Raw genomic sequence first — 18024 nt, 5'->3', positions numbered from 1 at the left:
TGTTTAAGCAGCATTGCGTTGTGTTAAGACAATCTTTCTGATTTCCATACAGGGAATACAAGAACTGACAAAATGTACTGTACTTTGAATGCAGTGCAAGTCATTTCGGATTAAAGTCTCTGCTAAATGCATGCATTTTAGTATATATAAAGGACACATGAGGCCACTTATTAAAATGAATTATTTTCATGACATGACTGTTTGTCAACTATATATTACACCAGCTATCTGGAAAAATTCCCATAACATTTTGGCAAGTGTCTCTCAGAGTTATGAACAAAGATTCATCCAGAAACATAAAAAAAATAAAATAAAAATGAAATGGTCTTTCTCAAAACATTACCATGAAAAAATAAAATAAAAATAATAATTATAATAATTATACATTGTTCATGGAGCGCTTTTTGCTTAAATGTCACTTATTTGAAAGAGAACATTCCAAAATAACAATCCCATAGTTTAAGCAAAATGGAATGTTCCCTTAATGTTTACATAACCCCGAAGAAGTTTTAAAACATGAAATAAAATAAAAAACTGGACACTTGAAATATTCAGAAAAAACTTAGAGATAACATTTTTTATATATATATAACATATTAGAAACAGTAGCAAAACGTTTTTTATAACATTCTTTTGTCGGCTGGGAACAAATCAGAATCATCCTACTCATTTAGCTCTTTTAATCAGTTTTTTCCCAACAAACAGTCCGGCTGCTCCAACTAAAAACAGGCTGCCTCCTGCAAGCAGCAGAGCTGGTGCTAAAACCAGCTCGGTTACGCCCAGAACCACCCCTCCGGTCACCAAGGCTGCTGCTCCTACTGGTCCAACTCCTAATGCAACTTCATGTAGTGTTTCTTTAACATTCTCTAAATATACATCTCTGTTTATGATTTTCTGAAACTTTTCATTTGTGTAGTAATTCCATCCGTTACCCTCTGCCAACTTCTCAATCTTCTCCAGCAGTTCAGTGACCTGGGAGCGATTCTCCATGTCTTCATTGTTGAGTGAGTGATATCTGCTACCAAAGCCATCAGTAAGCCCCTGAAGATCTGGACTGTCTTTGTTATGCTCTTCTATTGATTCACCCCTCAGCAAATCCACGTGAGTGAACAGAATGATGGTATGATGTGCAACATTTTCTCCAATGTTCTCCTGAATCCATTCCATTAAGTTTTTCTCTTCCTCTGTGAATCTTGAGTCCAGTTTGATCACCAGCAGAAACACATGAGGACCAGGGTTAGACATGATGACAAACTTCTTGATTTCATCCTTCTTCATCTTTTCATCTGATACATCAGACAGTCCAGGAGTGTCAATTATTGTCATACTCTTTCCATCCACATGTGCTTCTTGTTGCTCACAGGTCTCAGTATTTGTCAAATTTCTCCTCTCAGAACTCTCTTGTCCCATAATAGTTTTTACTGCACTGGTCTTTCCTGATCCAGTTTTACCCAGTAGCACAATCCTAGGTTTCTGAAACCCTGCCAATCAAAGTTTCAAATAAAATAGCAGTGTTACAATCCAGACATTAAAACAAGCAAAATATAATTAATTATTTTGGTGCAATTAACAAATTAAACATGTATACATTTCCATGCAACCTAATAATCCAGGCGCTGTGCATTTGCACACTTGGTTCTGGGGGCTTGGTCTGGCTATATTTGATCAAAGGCTTGGGTGACAAGGCTTTAACTGAGGCTAAGGAATGAGCTATAGTTTCCTAATTACCTCATCTGAAATTCTTTAAAATTTGAATAGTATAATAGCACAATAGCAATATTAGTATGCGATAAAAAAATCTGAATTAGAGAATTTATCTATGGCTTTATCTTGTACACGTGCAGAATGGTTTATGTTTATTTAGGGTTACATCTTATGAACTGGTCAGTGTAAAGGCTGAATATGTACTGAATGTTGGCAAAAAAAAAATTTGACATATTCTATATATATATATATATATATATATATATATATATATATATATATATATATATATATATATACAATCTAGGCAAAACTGAGAGTTAAATTAACAGTGACATTATTGCAATGTCTACTCTGTTTCTGAATGCATCGGTCAACACATCACATTCTTCCGGGGCTCTTCATAGTGTGCGAACCAGTAGTCTCCCGGTCGTTTTGTTGTTTGTAATCGTGTTATAAACTGTTTTAAAACATGTCTTAAACTGTGGCGTGTGTACTGTATATGAAAGAAATTACTTGCCAGAGTGTCAGAAATGCAGATTATGGGATTACCCGTGGAGCTTTTTCTGGGCTTTTCCAGTCACGGCGTAGGATATGGTGTATATGGGAAAGTAAGCCATGAGCTTCTCCTTTACTTATGGATTTCTACAGTGGGAACTGTACTATCGGGCATACCAATGGAACTTTGCAGGCCGTCTGAGTCGTCAGGTCATCGGGAACGAGGAAGATGTGGTGCTTTGCGTCAGAGACTTAAGACTCTTTGGCTTGACAACCGCCAGAACTGAGGAGGAGGCGTGTGCTTCTACGTGAACTAAATGTACTGTAACACTGTCGTGATCAGAGAGAAGATATGTACCACAGATGTGGAATTGTCGACTATTGCTCTCTGTCCGTTTTTTCTCCCTTGCAAATTTCCAATGCCACAGTTGCTGCCCATCTGATCGCTGACGTCACGCATAATGTGGACTCAATCTGCCCAGAGGCACCTAAGTTTATCCTTGGAGATTTTAATCATTGCAATTTAAAAAAGACTTTGAATACGTATGAACAGTATGGGACTTGTTCTAAAACACAGAAGAACACTATACTAGATTTATGTTATGGCTCAGTACGCGGGGCTTACAAATCTCTGCCTATGTCTTCTTTTGGTGATTCTTACCACCAGGTGCCTAGAGCGGGAGGAAAGGACAGTGAAAATATGGTCAGAGGCCAGCATCTCCTCTCTCCAGGCATGCTTCACATGCAAGACTTTTATTCGCTGATTTTTCTTCAGCTTTTAATAATATGCAGCCTCAAATTCTAATTGAGCGACTGGCCTCTCATTTTAATTTACCTGATCAGATTTTATTATTGCTCTTGATTTTTTTCACAGACAGACTACAGAAGGAATTTGTGAATGGCCACATGTCCAGCATCCTCACTTCAAACACAGGGTCTCCACAGGGCTGTGTCCTTTCTCCCTTGCTTTTTATTAAGTACACTGATAGCTGCAGGACTTCCCAATTGGGTAGCTACCTTGTGAAACGTTTTGATGACACTGCCCTACTGTTACTTCTTCAGGGGGACCGATCGGGCCATGGAAGTGCCTTATCACAATTTGTGAATTGTGTGATGGTAACTTCCTGCACCTTAATGTGACAAAAACTAAAAGGTAAACATTTATTTTAGAAAGAACCGTTTTAACCCAGAAGTCAGAATTATTCATGGTGGAAATGTTGAAATTGTAGAGACGTATAAGTACTTTAGGTACAACGTTTGACTCAAAGCTTAAGTTTGATAAAAACACAGTCTATCATTAAGCATGGAAAACAAAGACTTTAATTGATGTGGAAGCTAAATTATTTTAATGTATCCCAAAGGATCTTATGTAACTTTTATTATTAATTTATTGAAAGACTTTTAACATTTTATTTTATCTGCTGGTTAAGCAGATAAGACCCCCCCCCCCCCCCCAAGGAAAACTAACAGATATGCAAATTATTTTATTCCCTCTACCATCAGGTTTTTAAATACTGTTGATAGAGGCAAGTAGATAGGTGCCAGGCATCGCAAACCTCTTTATTATTATTTATTAACTTATTTATTTACTCAAATGTTGGTCGCTGCTCAGAATAAGTATTGTGGCCTATGTATTTGTTGCTTTGTTCTGGTGCCCAAATGCAATATGATATCATTGACATTGACGTGTTTCTGAATGCTCGATTAAGTGTTGTCTTTTGTCTTGTTGATACGACTCGTAGGCTAAAACTGAATTGCCCTATGGGGATAAATAAAGTTGTTTGAATCTTGAATCTGTTGGTTTGATTGCTTCTAGTGTCTTCTAGGGATAAATCATCTGCTTAATGATTCAATGTAAATGCATATGCACTGACATTGTGATTGAAATACATGTACTGCACATAAATTAATCTGAGATATCTGATCACAACGTTTAGGGTTTATATGAACAGAACTTATATGAAATTGAACTGGAATCTGTTTTGACTGACAACAATCAGGGCATGTTATGACAAAGAATCAGGGATCAGGGCATGTTTTGGTGCAGGACTGATCAAGACAAAATACGCAGAACCTGAACAGATTTTTTTCTTGCTCTGCTGTTTATATAATTATGATAATTATACAGAACTTACAGAACTTTGCTCTATCGTGTATCTTTTCCTGGGCTTCCTGGAACATCTCATCTGTATAATGCTGTCCTTCATTCTTCTCCACCAACTTCTCAATCTTCTCCAGCAGTTCAGTGACCTGAGAGCGATTCTCCATGTTCTCATTGTTGAACGAGTGAAATCTCCCACCACACTCATTAACAAGAGCCTGGAGATCGTCCCCTTCTTTAATATACACATCTAATGGTTTTCCCTTCAGCTGATCAGCGTGAGTGAACAGAATGATGGTGTGACGTACAGCTTCTTTTCCAAAGTTCTCCTGAATCCATTTGACTGCACTTTTCTCTTCGTCTGTGAATCTCCCCACTTTAATCAGCAGCAGAAACACATGAGGACCAGGAAGACACATGAAGACACATTTCACTATTTCATCCTTCATTTTCTGTTTTGTCATTGTCGTGTCAAACAGGCCTGGAGTGTCGATGACTGAGATGATCCTCTCATCGGTCTGTAAATCTTGTTTCTTGCAGGTTTTAGTGATTGAGACTGGTGAAACATCCTGCTTAAAACAGCTTTGACCCAAAATAGTGTTTCCTGTTGAACTCTTTCCTGATCCAGTTTTTCCCAGCAGCACAATCCTGAGTCCAGATGTAGTTGCTACTGTGAATTAAAATTAACCGCAAACGTGAATGGCATTTAAAAATAATCACAACTGAGATCTGAATTTTTGAATCAAGTCGACACTGGATCATTAAAGTATGTACTTGTTGTGTTGTCTTTTGTGGTTTTCTGTGTCCTCCCACGAGCCTCAGATTTGTGATGTAGGCGAGATAGATTCAGGGACGTCTTTTAAATTTTTCTCATTGCAGTAGATGTTCCCATTTCTAAAACCACAGTGAACTTCATTTACTGATCAACATTACTTAGGAATTTATTCTACCATTGCAGATATGACTTTATATACATATATACATGTTGGATTTATTTATTTGTGTTCATTTCCAAACTTTCCAGACACTGTATTTAAATGTCCGAAATGAAATTGACTTTTGCAGCCATATGATTACTTAAAAATAACTGATAAGAGAAATGACAGAATGGGTCTTACCTGCCACATTAATGTCATCTTCTTTTGAAATTAGAGGTACTACGAGCAAACAAAGGGATATTATTATAGATTTATTACAGATATTATAGAGTAAATGTACCTATAGATTATTGCTAGATTGTGTAATGCTGAAAACCTGTAGATACTCACCTCTTTCGCTCATTTTGTGTTTGGTTTTGAAAACTTATCAGGAAGCTGTGAATCATTCAATCTCTTATTTGCAGTTATTACTGTTAAGCATGCAAGGTTTGTATCTTTATATCTCACGCTTTTGTGTGCATGTCACACAGACATCTCAACCAATCAAAACATGAGAACAAGAACAACGTTTCAACTGTCATTTCAGTTGTTTATCTATAACAACATTTGGCATTCATTTGCTTTCATTAAGCTGATTTTGTAGCATATAATGATAGGAAATAACCAAAGTTCAATACATATATATATATATATATATATATATATATATATATATATATATATATATATATATATATATATATATATATATATATGTATTGAACTTTGGTTATTTCCTAAAATATAATAAAGTGTATAATAGACAATTTTTATTATTCTCTCTTTGTGTGCATGATTGAGTCTGATCTCTGTCAGGACTCTCATTCCTGTCTGTCCTTTACTGTTCTTACATTAAATGCAAAAATACATGTACAATTTGTTGTAGATAAATGTTGTCAGAGCATGTAAAACTGGTCCAACTGGGCTGGCAGAAAAATAACTGTAACTTGACACGACGAGACATGATTCTCTTACAGGAATAGCACTGATTTACAAGAACATCCTCACCCATCAGAAGTGTATCTGTCTGATTCAAGATTCAAGATTCAAGATTCAAGATTTTTATTCGTCACATACAAAATTATATATAGCATATATAACCAGTAGTGAAATGTGAGTCAGGTCCGCTCCATGGACAGTGCAATTATTAAAGAAAACAACACAGATGAAAATATACATAAATAAAGCTATGTAAGAATGAAATAAAAGTAAACAATAAAAATATAAGAATAAAATATAAAAAATGTATATTGTAGAATTAAATATAGAACGCAAAATAATGTGCATGAGTGTAAACTGTAGTCTTAAATATTAAGATGTACAGGGATGTACAATGTGCATATATGCATTTTACTGTAGTCTTAAATATTAAGATACCCAGGAATGTACAAGAAGAAAATGTGCAAAACAGGGCGACACTGTCAGTGTGTCTATGTGAGGTAGTGAATATAGTTAAAAGATAAAGTGAACATTTAGTGGAGGCATGAGGATGTTAAGAAGCTGGTTTAGAGTTTAAGAGCCTGATGGCCTGGGGGAAGAATCTCTGCTTGTCTGGCTTGACTTCCTCACTTCAAACAAGTTCAGACGTGACTGCGAGTTTCTTTCTGTTTTATTGCATAACAAACATAATTCGTTATGTGTTATTTCTTACTCCTGAGGATAGAAAGCGAGAAGAAAACATTAATGCTATTTTTGTCATGCTGTCTCTGGTCCTCTGACACTAGTCAGAAAGCTAAAGAAAGCCCTTGACTTCAGGAATCCTTGATGCTGATGACTTATACATAACACTGATAAAATATAATTATAGACCCCAGATCCCTCATGTCGTTACAAACCAGTGAAACTGGTTTATCTTCAGAACAGAACAGTTTAAGATATTTTAGATTTAGTCCGAGCGCTCTCAGTCCCTTCATTGAAGCTGCACAGCAAAATCCCCAGTGTTAATTTAACACTCTGAGTGTGGACTCATATAAACACTGAAGCAGTGTTAAAAGTAACACTGAAGCAGAGTTGAAGTTAATGAGATAATTAAGAAGTTAATTGAGTTATGATTAAGCATTATTGAAGACACCTGATGTTAACAAGCAGAATCACAAACGAGAAAAATCACAATTTGTGTGTCACCATTATAGTGGTCAGTGTTTGCTTTAGTTGGGATCTTGGCTTGTAACTTTTTACTTTTAAAGTTTGTTTGTCAAACCAAGAGCAAAAATCATTGCATGTTGATGATTATGTTTTAATGTGATCGTTGTTTGACATGAATCACTGAACTCATTTACAGTCTTTTCTCAAAGTAAAACTTCCATTATTGATTGTCACGGCTTTGATTCCACAATGAAAAAATCTGTATTTTCTATACATTTTGTAGGTATCTCTTGCAAGTGATTCTGATTTTTTTTTATTAAAGAATTCTAATTTTAGGCACACACAGATAACAAGAATCAGCAAGAATCATTTTTTTACGTAGAACTAACTATTAAAAACATGTCATACTATGTCAGAAATACTGAGTTGCTTACTTCTCTTTTTCACTTAATTTATGTATGCAGTAAAGAAACTTAAACTCAGGCATTCAGGTCACTCTATAACAAATAGCTCAAACCACAATCAATGGCACACATGATTGCCTTTGCTGTGGTTCGTCTGTATGATATAATTCAGTCACCACAGCCCCATAAAATCTAAAGATAATAACTGAAGGGTCAAGATCCCAAATAAAGCAAACATTGACCACTATAATGGTGACACACAAATTGTGATTTTCTCAGTTAGTGATTCTGCTTGTTAACATTAGGTGTCTTCAATAACGGTCAATCATAACTCAATTAACTTCTTAATTATCTCATTAACTTCAACTCTGCTTCAGTGTTACTTTTAACACTGCTTTAGTGTTTATATGAGTCCACACTCAAGAGTGTCAAATTAACACTGGGGATTTTGCTGTGTGTGTGTACGGTCCATGTCCAGAAAGGTAAGAAAAACATAATCAAAGTAGTCCATGTGACATCAGAGGGTCAGTTAGAATTTGTTGAAGCTTCAGAAATACATTTTGGTCCAAAAATAGACAAGACTACGACTTTATCCAGCATTGTCTTCTCTTCCGTGTCTGTTGTGAGAGAGTTCAAAACAAAGCAGTTTGTGATATCCGGTTTGCGAACGAACCATTCGATATAACTGGATCTTTTTGAACCAGTTCACCAAATCGAACCGAATCGTTTTAAAAGGTTCACGTCTCCAATACGCATTACTCCACAAATGATTTAAGCTGTTAACTTTTTTAATGTGGCTTAGACTCCCTCTGAGTTAAAATAAACCAATATCCCGGAGTAATTCATTTACTCAAACAGTACACTGACTGAACTGCTGTGAAGAGAGAACTGAAGATGAACAACGAGCCGAGCCAGATAATGAATGAAACACTGACTCGTTCACGAGTGAAGAACCGGTTGCATCGGTGTTCGGATCACCAGCAGGTCTTTCGGACAGTTCGATTCAATAAACCAGTTGAAGAAAACAGTTCACCAGTTCTTTTGCGCTTGACGTAATGGCGTCATTGGCGATGATTGTCCTTGATTCAATCCTTCGGTTTACCCGCGCTCATAACACTAGCACAGAATCAGTTCAGAATCAATCACCAAAAGAATCTGTTCAGTTCAGGTGCTCTGTGCGTCGGTCTGCTTCACACTGAATCACACATGCGCAGTATCATCAGCTCCTCGGTTCACGAATTGGACGCGTCCGACAGAAACGGTTCTTGACTCATGAACGAGTAATTATCTGGCTCGGCTCAGTGTTCATCTTCAGTTCTCTCTTCACAGCAGTTCAGTCAGTGTACTGTTTGAGTACATGAACTCCGGGATGTTGGTTTGTTTGAACTCACATCAGTCACATTAAAAAAGTTAACAGCTTAAGTAATTTGTGGATTAGTTACACAATAGTGGTCTGAGCAACTACAATTAAAATGTGTGAAGATGAGCTGAGCGTGATGAAGACTTGCTGCACAAATAATGAATTCCACTGAAAACAATGTAAATAATATTATTTTTGTCTGAAGTGTTGCTGTGGTATCTCAATATGAATCTGATATGAGTATGTAGCCCTTAAAACAAACCATTCATCAAGTGAATCACAATTGCAATAAAAAATTAGAAAATAAACATCATAACTCAAAATGTAAATTTAGGGGTTTCAGAACCGTCTGCGTTTGTCTTTATTCATGAATTGATTATCTTAGGGAACATCCTCAGGTTATATATAAAAGTTGTGTTTTTGTATAATATTAGAATAGATTTTTTTAAGGAAATCGCATTTTCTAGCAAAAATAAAATTAAATAAATTATAATACAATAGTCAGATGTTTTTTAATCAATTGTATACAAAAACATAATGGTTACTGATTTACCCAAACACTCTGAACACTCATTGACATGTCTGATCTTGAGCTGTGACTGTTTAACTGGAGCAGCAGGATATGTGTTGACATAAACTGATCGACTGGGACTGTTTACAGCTTCTCAGGAGGATTACGACAGACGTTGACCTCTTTCTTACCCTCAGATGGATGTGTTCTTGATCTGAGAGATGACAAGGACACCATTGAAAAGCTTAAAGAGAAGAAACAGACTTCCATCACCTATCCTCAAGGCCTGGCTGTGGCTGTAAGAATAGGAGATGTGAAGGACCTGGAGTGCTCAGCAATAACACAGAAGGGCCTTAAGACAGTGTTTGATGAAGCTGTCCTGGGGTCCTGGATCTGCCCCCAGTGAACAAAAGAGAGAGAAAGTGTTTAATCACCTAAAATGACTGCACACATCTGCAATCTGAGCTCATCTGAGAGGAGAAAGCAATAGAAGCAGTGATGATGGGTAGTGTGCAGAATTAGTTTGGATACATTTGTTTAATAATGTACATAATCATTTGTTCAACTATATTGCTCGATCAAGAATACATTGTTTTGATCAATGATATATTGGTTTAAATCCATTGGTTTGATGATGTTTGATTGAGTTTGTTTTGTTCATACAGTATATACAGTGATTTGTTTAGAATCTCACAGCGTTCTTTAACCCTCCTGCTGGTGATGTAAATGAAGTAGATTAAAACACCAGGCGTAAACAAGAATTATTCTCTCCCATGTGTGTGTGTGCTCTGACTGACCAGAATGTGTCAGAAGATCACGTGTAAACAACCCTCCACAGAAGTTAGACCCGATTAGGTTTACATCACTCTCCAATATTTTACAGCATTAACATAGTGATGGGAGAAACAGAGCCTTGTTGACTGCTTCACAAAATGATTCATGCTTTTATCAATGTGTAATCTATTAAATATAATCTTTGGGATAATTAAATAAAAATACGGTGCACATTGAATTGTGAACATTCAAAACAATACCAATGACTCACTTCAATTCTTGGCAAAAGATATTTCCAGCTTGCAGCTACTGGAAAATCTTGCCCTCTAATGGAAAAGGTGCAGAGAGAGACAAAAGTTATTCCTATCAGTTATTCCACATATATATATATATATATATATATATATATATATATATATATATATATATATATATATATATATATATATATATATTATTATTATTATTATTATTATTATTATTATTAGTATTACCTCTCATTTTCTTTCTCAAACAGATTAGTCTATCACACACAACTGTATTTGTGTGTGTGTGTGTGTGTGTGTGTGTGTGTGTGTGTGTGTGTGTTTTTATCCCATTGTTTTAAAGCAAACAGTAGATATATGAGAATTGATAAACCTGTTTTCTTTAGGACTGATGACTCCTTGGATGATGATACTGTGGGCTTTACACCACCATGTGGATAATATATACAAACTGTATATTTATTATATGCTGAAATGTGAGACATGCATAATATACATAGCAGGACAAACACTCTGAAAGTGGATGTTTTAAGAATTTATTTGCAGTTACTCGCACACAGAGCAGCTGAAGAGTGACAGAAAATACTTAGTAGAGCTCACCCTACAATATTTCAGTTACAGATTGTTCAAGCTCAGTATAACAGTAAACATGAAATGTTGTTTTTAACTAAATAAAACATGAAGCCGGAATGTAATAATTCCTCCTCAAAAAGTATATACTTTTAAATTCAAATTACAAAAATGATATGAAAAGAATAAGTAAATGGAATGATAATAGAATTACTATATCTACTTTGTTTTGCACTCTTTGGCCACCAGGTGGTATTGTGAGCAAATGAAGCCTCCAGAAATGAACCCTATTGTGAACCACTTGGCTGAAAAGCTTGAAGCTTCATGAGGCTTCATCTCGTCGACACTACTGTGCTGTGTGAGAGTACCTGTAGTGAGTGGGAGACCTCTGATTCCTGACAGCTCATTTATTTACACATGGGCATTAATACAATCATAAAGTCAAAACTGTATTGGCATAATTGTCAGCCATTTATTTCAAAATATATGAGAGGCTAGCAAATGCTAGCATAATTTTACAAAACATTAACTAGGTAAAACGATACACAAATTGAAAGGGGGAATAAGAATAAGAATAAATATAAAATATAGCCCTAATAAGTACATTTATTATTATTATTATTATTATTATAATAATAATAATAATAATAATAATAATTATTATTATTATTATTATTATTATTATTATTATTATTATATACAGCTATTAAATGAAATGTTTAATGTTAATAAAAATGTTTATCTTTTTTTGGACCCGGTCCCACACATGGGAAAAAATATACACTTAAATACCAGTATTAGCAATATCATTGTGTTGTGATATTTTAATTGTTAGGATTCTTCTTTATTGACCTTGTGAGGGAAACTGATGTATATTACAGCCATAGAAGAGCATTATATACAGACTGAATCATGTGTGATACAATAGGTATAAGACACTGGAAGGTGAAAGTAAACAGTAAACAGTTGTGGAAAAAAAAAAATGGGATGTGTATTATATTGGATGTGTTCCTTGTCTCTTAAAGTAATGTTAATCCAAGAAAATGAAAATGAAAATCACTCACTGCTCTGGACTGAATTACTTAGTTTTAACAGTCAAACCAAAAATTATTCAGACACCAGATATAGTTTTTGATATATATATCAAAACTGTAATAATGTGAGAAATGTTGAAGGTGTCTGAATTAATGTAGGTTTAATTGTATATTTCATTTTTACATTGAAGACTATCCAGTGCTATTTTACATTTAATTATTTGGTTTCTGTTCCTTGACACCTACAAACTTGAAACAAACTTAAACATTGTGCAAATAGCACAAATAAATAAAAATAAACAAACAGACAAATTAAACAATTTCAAACAGGGCCCACTGGTACAAGTGTATGTGTGAAACAGGAGTAATGTTCTTTGCACCTTGTCCAATGTGGATTTTTTTTTTTTTTACATCTTTTTCAAGCACTTTGTGATGCATTTTGAAAACAGGAGATGAGCCCCTTTTCTAATGCACCATCTAGCTTGATAAACCCCTTCTCAAAGACTTACTGTTTGTCAATTTTATTTGGGTAACACACATAGATTAATCTAGATTAATTTCAAGATCACAGTGAGATTAATCTAGATTAAAAAAATGAATCTATGCCCACCTCTTATATATATATATATATATATATATATATATATATATATATATATATATATATATATATATATAGTTCATAGAGTGACCATCTATCTATCTACATCAACAATCTGGTTAGTAATGAGTGAAGCTGTTCAGTTCAGTGGGTTTAGTGTGTGCTGAAGGGCGGAGGACAGAAACATCTGACATTCAGCAGTTTTGTGTGACTCAGATTATGGCTCAGGCATATAAACTTTTATTAAAGAGATTTAACTTAATGTATGTTAACTTAATCTCAGTTAATAATGAAATAAAGACATGAATCATGTAAAAGAATAAAAGAGGCTGTCGTTTCAGGTAGTATAAGCAGGTGCATATGCACTTAACACGTCTTAATATGTATTTAATCTTCAGTTGGCATCAGAACATCATAGATTTATTTCTTTCATTCAGACATTTTGTTCCTGTGGCTCAAGTGGTATAGAGCCTTGCGTCAGCAAGTGCAAGGTTTGGGGGTTTGAATCCCAGGGAACACATGTTAGGATACAATTGTTAGCCTGAATGCAATGTAAGTCGCTTTGGATAAAAGCCTCTACTAATCGCATTCATTTATTTTTTATTTGATTACTTTTTAGTAACAGAGTAATCTAACGTGTTATAATTAAAAAAAAAAAAAAAATATATATATATATATATATATATATATATATGATTTATCATCTAGAGATTGTAAAAAGGATGTATCACACACACTGTCGAGTCAAGTGCCAGTGGAATAGAGACGGTTAAGAAGTGTTCACAGTTGCTCCAGTGATGTCAGCTTTTGTTGCACTGCCCACAGCGTCAGAGTCCACTCAGTTTCGTTTCCTAAGAAGAGAAACACACACACACACACACACACAGAGAGAGACTGTACAGAGGAAAAAGCATGGAGGAGAAATCAAACAGAACATTTGCAAGTAATCAGCCAGGTCAGTAAAAAGTTATATACCCTAATTAAAATTAAATGCCAAAACGAAGCATGTTTGTTTTTTGAAAGGAATAAAATTGAAAGGACAGGCCATGACAGCAAGAAGGCTTAGACTACCCTTAAATGTACTTTATCCTGGTTTATTTATTTTATTATTATTTATTTTAAATATCGTGCCTGTAGCCTCCTATCACGTCACCTGGAGACATATTTCAGGTGTTTCATTTGAAGGTATTTAGAAGTGTTTGTCCTTTATATTATCTTGTGCGTATAACTTGTGACAGAAGTTAACACAGAATTAAGGCCTATAGTCCACTGCGCTACTTCCACTTTTCTCAAATGCTGTGGCGTAACACCACGCAACTCAAATTACTCAATAACCTCATTCACTAGGGACTGTGTTTAGAGCTGGAAAAAACTGAACTTTTGCTTTTCAAAAATACATCAGTGTACCAGGACGCAGGTGCTGATGGGACGGGGTGCTAGATCACTAACGTGGAGTTGGGCAATCCAGGGCCACAGACTCTTTCATGACACTTGCATATAAAAATTCAACCATCAGTCAATATACCTTACCTTTACGTTTTTGCTTTCCATCCTCAACCTAACCACAGGCTCTACTCTTCACCACAACAGTAACACTACAAAACCAACATAACAGAAACATGTCCGTCAGGAGTAAAATGTACCAGTTTATAAAGTTCTACTTTGATTTGTCCAGCTGTAAACAGCCCTGGTGCATCAGGTTAAAATACACACCTGTGGTAGATATGTTACTGTAATTGTGTAGCTTTTTTGTGTGCTTCTACTTATTTCCAAGTAATTTTTTAAATCTGTAATTTAATTTTTACTTACGTATATTTTGTTTGAAGCATTGTACTGCGCTACATTATAAAACGCATGAATTACTGAGTAAAAAAAAATAAAAAATAAAATGTTCCCTGGAAACTACTGCAGTAAATAATGAGCAGGAGAGCAAACTTTCACTAAAATCACAAGAAAGATGCAGATGGACAGACATGTTATGGTGCAGACCCAGCTGAAAATGAAACCCCATAGTATCCTGCTTAAGTAGAACTCAACGGAAATGAAGTGAACCCCATGGCAATATTTATGCTCTATTATGCAGTGTACAGCCGACTCTGTGTTTACAGTTTTGGGGGATGTAACGTGTTTGTCTGGTTATCTTATTTACAGTGTCAGATGTGAACATTATGCTGTTGGGCTCGACTGGAGCAGGAAAGAGTGCATCAGGAAACACCATCCTGAACAGAGCCAGAAACCCGTTTGAAGATGATTTTTCTCCTGAGGCTGTGACCAAAGTCTGTCAGTCAGCACAAACCGAAGTGGATGGGCAAACAATAAATGTGATCGACACTGTTGGACTCTCTGATACATCAGTGAATATCAAAGCTGCTCAAACTGAAATAGAGAACATAATTACATGTCATGGTATTGATGTGTTTCTGCTGGTAATCAGATTGGGTGAGACGTTCACAAAGAATGACCGTAAAGTTTTGAAATGGGTCTTGAATAATTTTGGAACGAAGGTCCTAAAACACACAATAGCGCTCTTTACTAACGGAGACCAGTTGCATGTGCCAGTAGAGAAATATGTGAATAAAAGTAAAACATTGCGGTCAGTTGTTGATCTGTGTTCAGGAGGATTTCATGTTTTTAACAACAAAAAAGAAGACAAATTCCAAGTCACTGAGCTTCTGAAAGAAATAAATAAACTGAGGGTTCAGAACAGTTACAGGAGGTACACTGAGCAGGACTATAAGGAGACTCAGGAAGCACTACTACATAGTAAATATGTTATTGGAGCAGCTTTAGGAGGAGGAGCTGGAGCAGCTCTAGGAGGATTAGTAGCAGCAGCAGGAGCAGCAGTGGCAGCAGTGGCATCTACGCTGGGATCAGCTGCACCATCTGCAGGGCAAGCTGCATTCATAGGAGCAATACTAGGTGCAGCTCTGCTAGCAGTAGCAGCTTTTGCTGCAGTGTATTTATTTGAAAGACAAAAAATCCAAAGATATAAGTAACATTTTATACTCTCAGAAAAAAATCGACATTTGATATATATATATATATATATATATATATATATATATATATATATATATATATATATATATATAATATAATATATATATATATATATATATATATATATATATATATATATATATATATATATATATATATAATAGTGGCAATCATTGAGGTCTAGGCACCATTAGACTCGCCCCTTCTATATCCACCTTTAAATCTCTTTTAAACACATATCTGTTTTGTTTGGTTTACAAATAATTAATAGTCTTTGCTTAGTCTGTTATGGGATTATACTTCTTTTTTTTTCTTTCTTTTCTTATGTTGTTATTGTATGTGATTTTTATAGGAATGTTCATCTTGAATTTTCACTGAAAGTTTGGATTCGATCAACATGTGTGGACTCTTTGAATTTAGATCAGTTGTGTGCCATAGGATGTCACAGGACAATGCCAAAAAATGAATTTGAAGAAATAAAGTGCAGCTCAAAACCTTACCTATGTGAAGTATTTATCGTAGGGACCTTTTCATTGTTAATCTATTTCTAATATGTGTGTTGCCTTATAACATTTTAAATGGCTGAAATTATGTATTGTGTTTAATCTCTAATGTGAACTGTTTTGTAAAACTGAAATTAAAGCCAAGTGAAGTTTAATTAATAAATCATGTATTATGTTTGTAGAAATTATCATGATACTAAAATTCAGAAATACTACACAGAACAAACTGTTGTATTACTTAAGACAGCATGTTAGAAAAAGTAAGTAAATGGAATCATGCTGAGGGTTTTCTGAGAATCTGTTCTCAGATTACATATGTTTGAAGATTTGAAATGACTGTTTAATTATTCATACCACAACAGTCAGTTTATTGACTTTATAAAAATGCTAAATAATGTGTATTATCTTTAAAAAATTAAAATAATAAAAATGTCTCTTCATTTTAAATTGACAGCATTATTTAATCATGTCTGCTTACTTATAAACTGTGTTTTATTGGGGTCTGTGAAAGATAACATTCAACATATTTCAATGTACAATAATTATGTAAAACTGTGGCTGGAAGTCAGTTGTTTATTGTAAAATCAAGAAAATACAGCCAAACCAAATCTGACTTTAAAAATTTAAGGCTCAAGACAAGAGCCCAATTAAACCAAACACTGATCACTATAACGGTGACATAAAATGGTCTTTGTTGATTCTGCATGTTAACATCAGGTCTCCTCAATTATGGTCAATCATCACTCAATTAATCACTTAATTATCTCATTAACTTTAAGTCAGCTTCAGTGTTAATTTAACACTCCTATTTTAACGCTTTAGCAACGGCGAATGGCACGATGGATTGTGTTCACCGACAATGTTTTCTGGAAGTATTCCTGAGCAGAGGTGGGTAATCCAGGGGCCAAAGAGTAAAAATCCTGCCATATTTTTGTTCCACCCATAAAGTCAGCAGTTTATTTCACCAGAGGAGGAAACAAGTCATTCCTTCCAAGTCACAAACTAGTCTTGAGTCAAATCCCAAGTCCTCAAAGAGTTAAAGTTAATGAGATAATTAAGTGACTAATTAAATGATGATTGTGCACTAGTGATGAACACCTGCTGTTATTGAGAACTACAGAGGATCAGATGTTGATGTTTTATTGGTTAAAATGATGCCACCATCATGGAGATCAGTGTTTGGTTTAGTTGTTTTCTTGACCCTTGACTTATTGTGTCAGGTCTCTCTTTATAGTTCCTCATGTATTGCTGAGGAGAAAAGAGATCTGTGATATATGAAGAACTTATAGTCACAATGAGCTGGTTTACTTATATCTCAGATAATGTTTTTTCATATGTTTAGGTTTTGAATAATCCCAGTGAAACTACAGCATACACACACAACAAACATTGTTCTAATATTTATTGCAGAGAATGAATTCTAAATTTGTGTAACACATACAGAAATCTGAACTCCAGCGCTTGCTTTTTTTTTAGACACACACAGATATCAAGAACCAGCATATGAATCTATACAACTGTGACAATCAACAAAATGATTAATGTTGCAATACATGAAAGACTCCCATAATGCACTGCAGTATGAATAAATATTTTCACCACTGTTGAGGATCATATGATAAATAGGCATGGCTAAATGCCTAATCCCAAACGGTGTTTTTATTTTTCCTTATTATTGAAGCATTATGGTGGCATT

At 34.9% G+C, this 18024-nt stretch overlaps 3 protein-coding genes across 3 annotated transcripts in view; 1 reads left to right on the top strand and 2 right to left on the bottom strand.

Moving 5' to 3' along the window:
• The window catches only part of LOC128027006 (B-cell receptor CD22-like), a 62114-nt gene that overhangs the window by 22892 nt on the left and 21198 nt on the right, over positions 1 to 18024 (bottom strand). The window lies entirely within an intron of this gene.
• On the bottom strand, positions 614 to 5584 carry LOC127967348 (GTPase IMAP family member 8-like). Its single transcript, XM_052568317.1, has 4 exons — positions 5572 to 5584; positions 5422 to 5460; positions 4338 to 4973; positions 614 to 1481 (listed from the first exon to the last, which is right to left on the bottom strand). Exons 1-4 carry the CDS (start codon positions 5582 to 5584, stop codon positions 667 to 669), a joined length of 1503 nt encoding a protein of 500 aa, XP_052424277.1. The 3' UTR covers positions 614 to 666.
• On the top strand, positions 13656 to 15879 carry LOC128030910 (GTPase IMAP family member 8). Its single transcript, XM_052619032.1, has 2 exons — positions 13656 to 13780; positions 14977 to 15879. The coding sequence occupies exons 1-2, from the start codon at positions 13738 to 13740 to the stop codon at positions 15819 to 15821; spliced, it is 888 nt and encodes a 295-aa protein (XP_052474992.1). The 5' UTR covers positions 13656 to 13737; the 3' UTR covers positions 15822 to 15879.

This window comes from Carassius gibelio, chromosome A1 (assembly GCF_023724105.1).
Source record: "Carassius gibelio isolate Cgi1373 ecotype wild population from Czech Republic chromosome A1, carGib1.2-hapl.c, whole genome shotgun sequence".
NCBI lineage: Eukaryota > Metazoa > Chordata > Actinopteri > Cypriniformes > Cyprinidae > Carassius > Carassius gibelio.
The sequence above is the reverse complement of the archived record's forward strand: the minus strand, read 5'-3'. Positions and strand labels throughout refer to the sequence as shown.

Coding starts and splice junctions, on each gene's coding strand:
- LOC127967348 (XM_052568317.1), bottom strand. Junction 4,974..5,421: donor AGATGACATTAATGTGGCAG/GTAAGACCCATT, acceptor TTTAATTCACAG/TAGCAACTACATCTGGACTC. Junction 1,482..4,337: donor ACACGATAGAGCAAAGTTCT/GTAAGTTCTGTA, acceptor TTTGATTGGCAG/GGTTTCAGAAACCTAGGATT.
- LOC128030910 (XM_052619032.1), top strand. CDS start 13,738: ATGGAGGAGAAATCAAACAGAACATTTGCAAGTAATCAGCCAG. Junction 13,781..14,976: donor ATTTGCAAGTAATCAGCCAG/GTCAGTAAAAAG, acceptor TCTTATTTACAG/TGTCAGATGTGAACATTATG.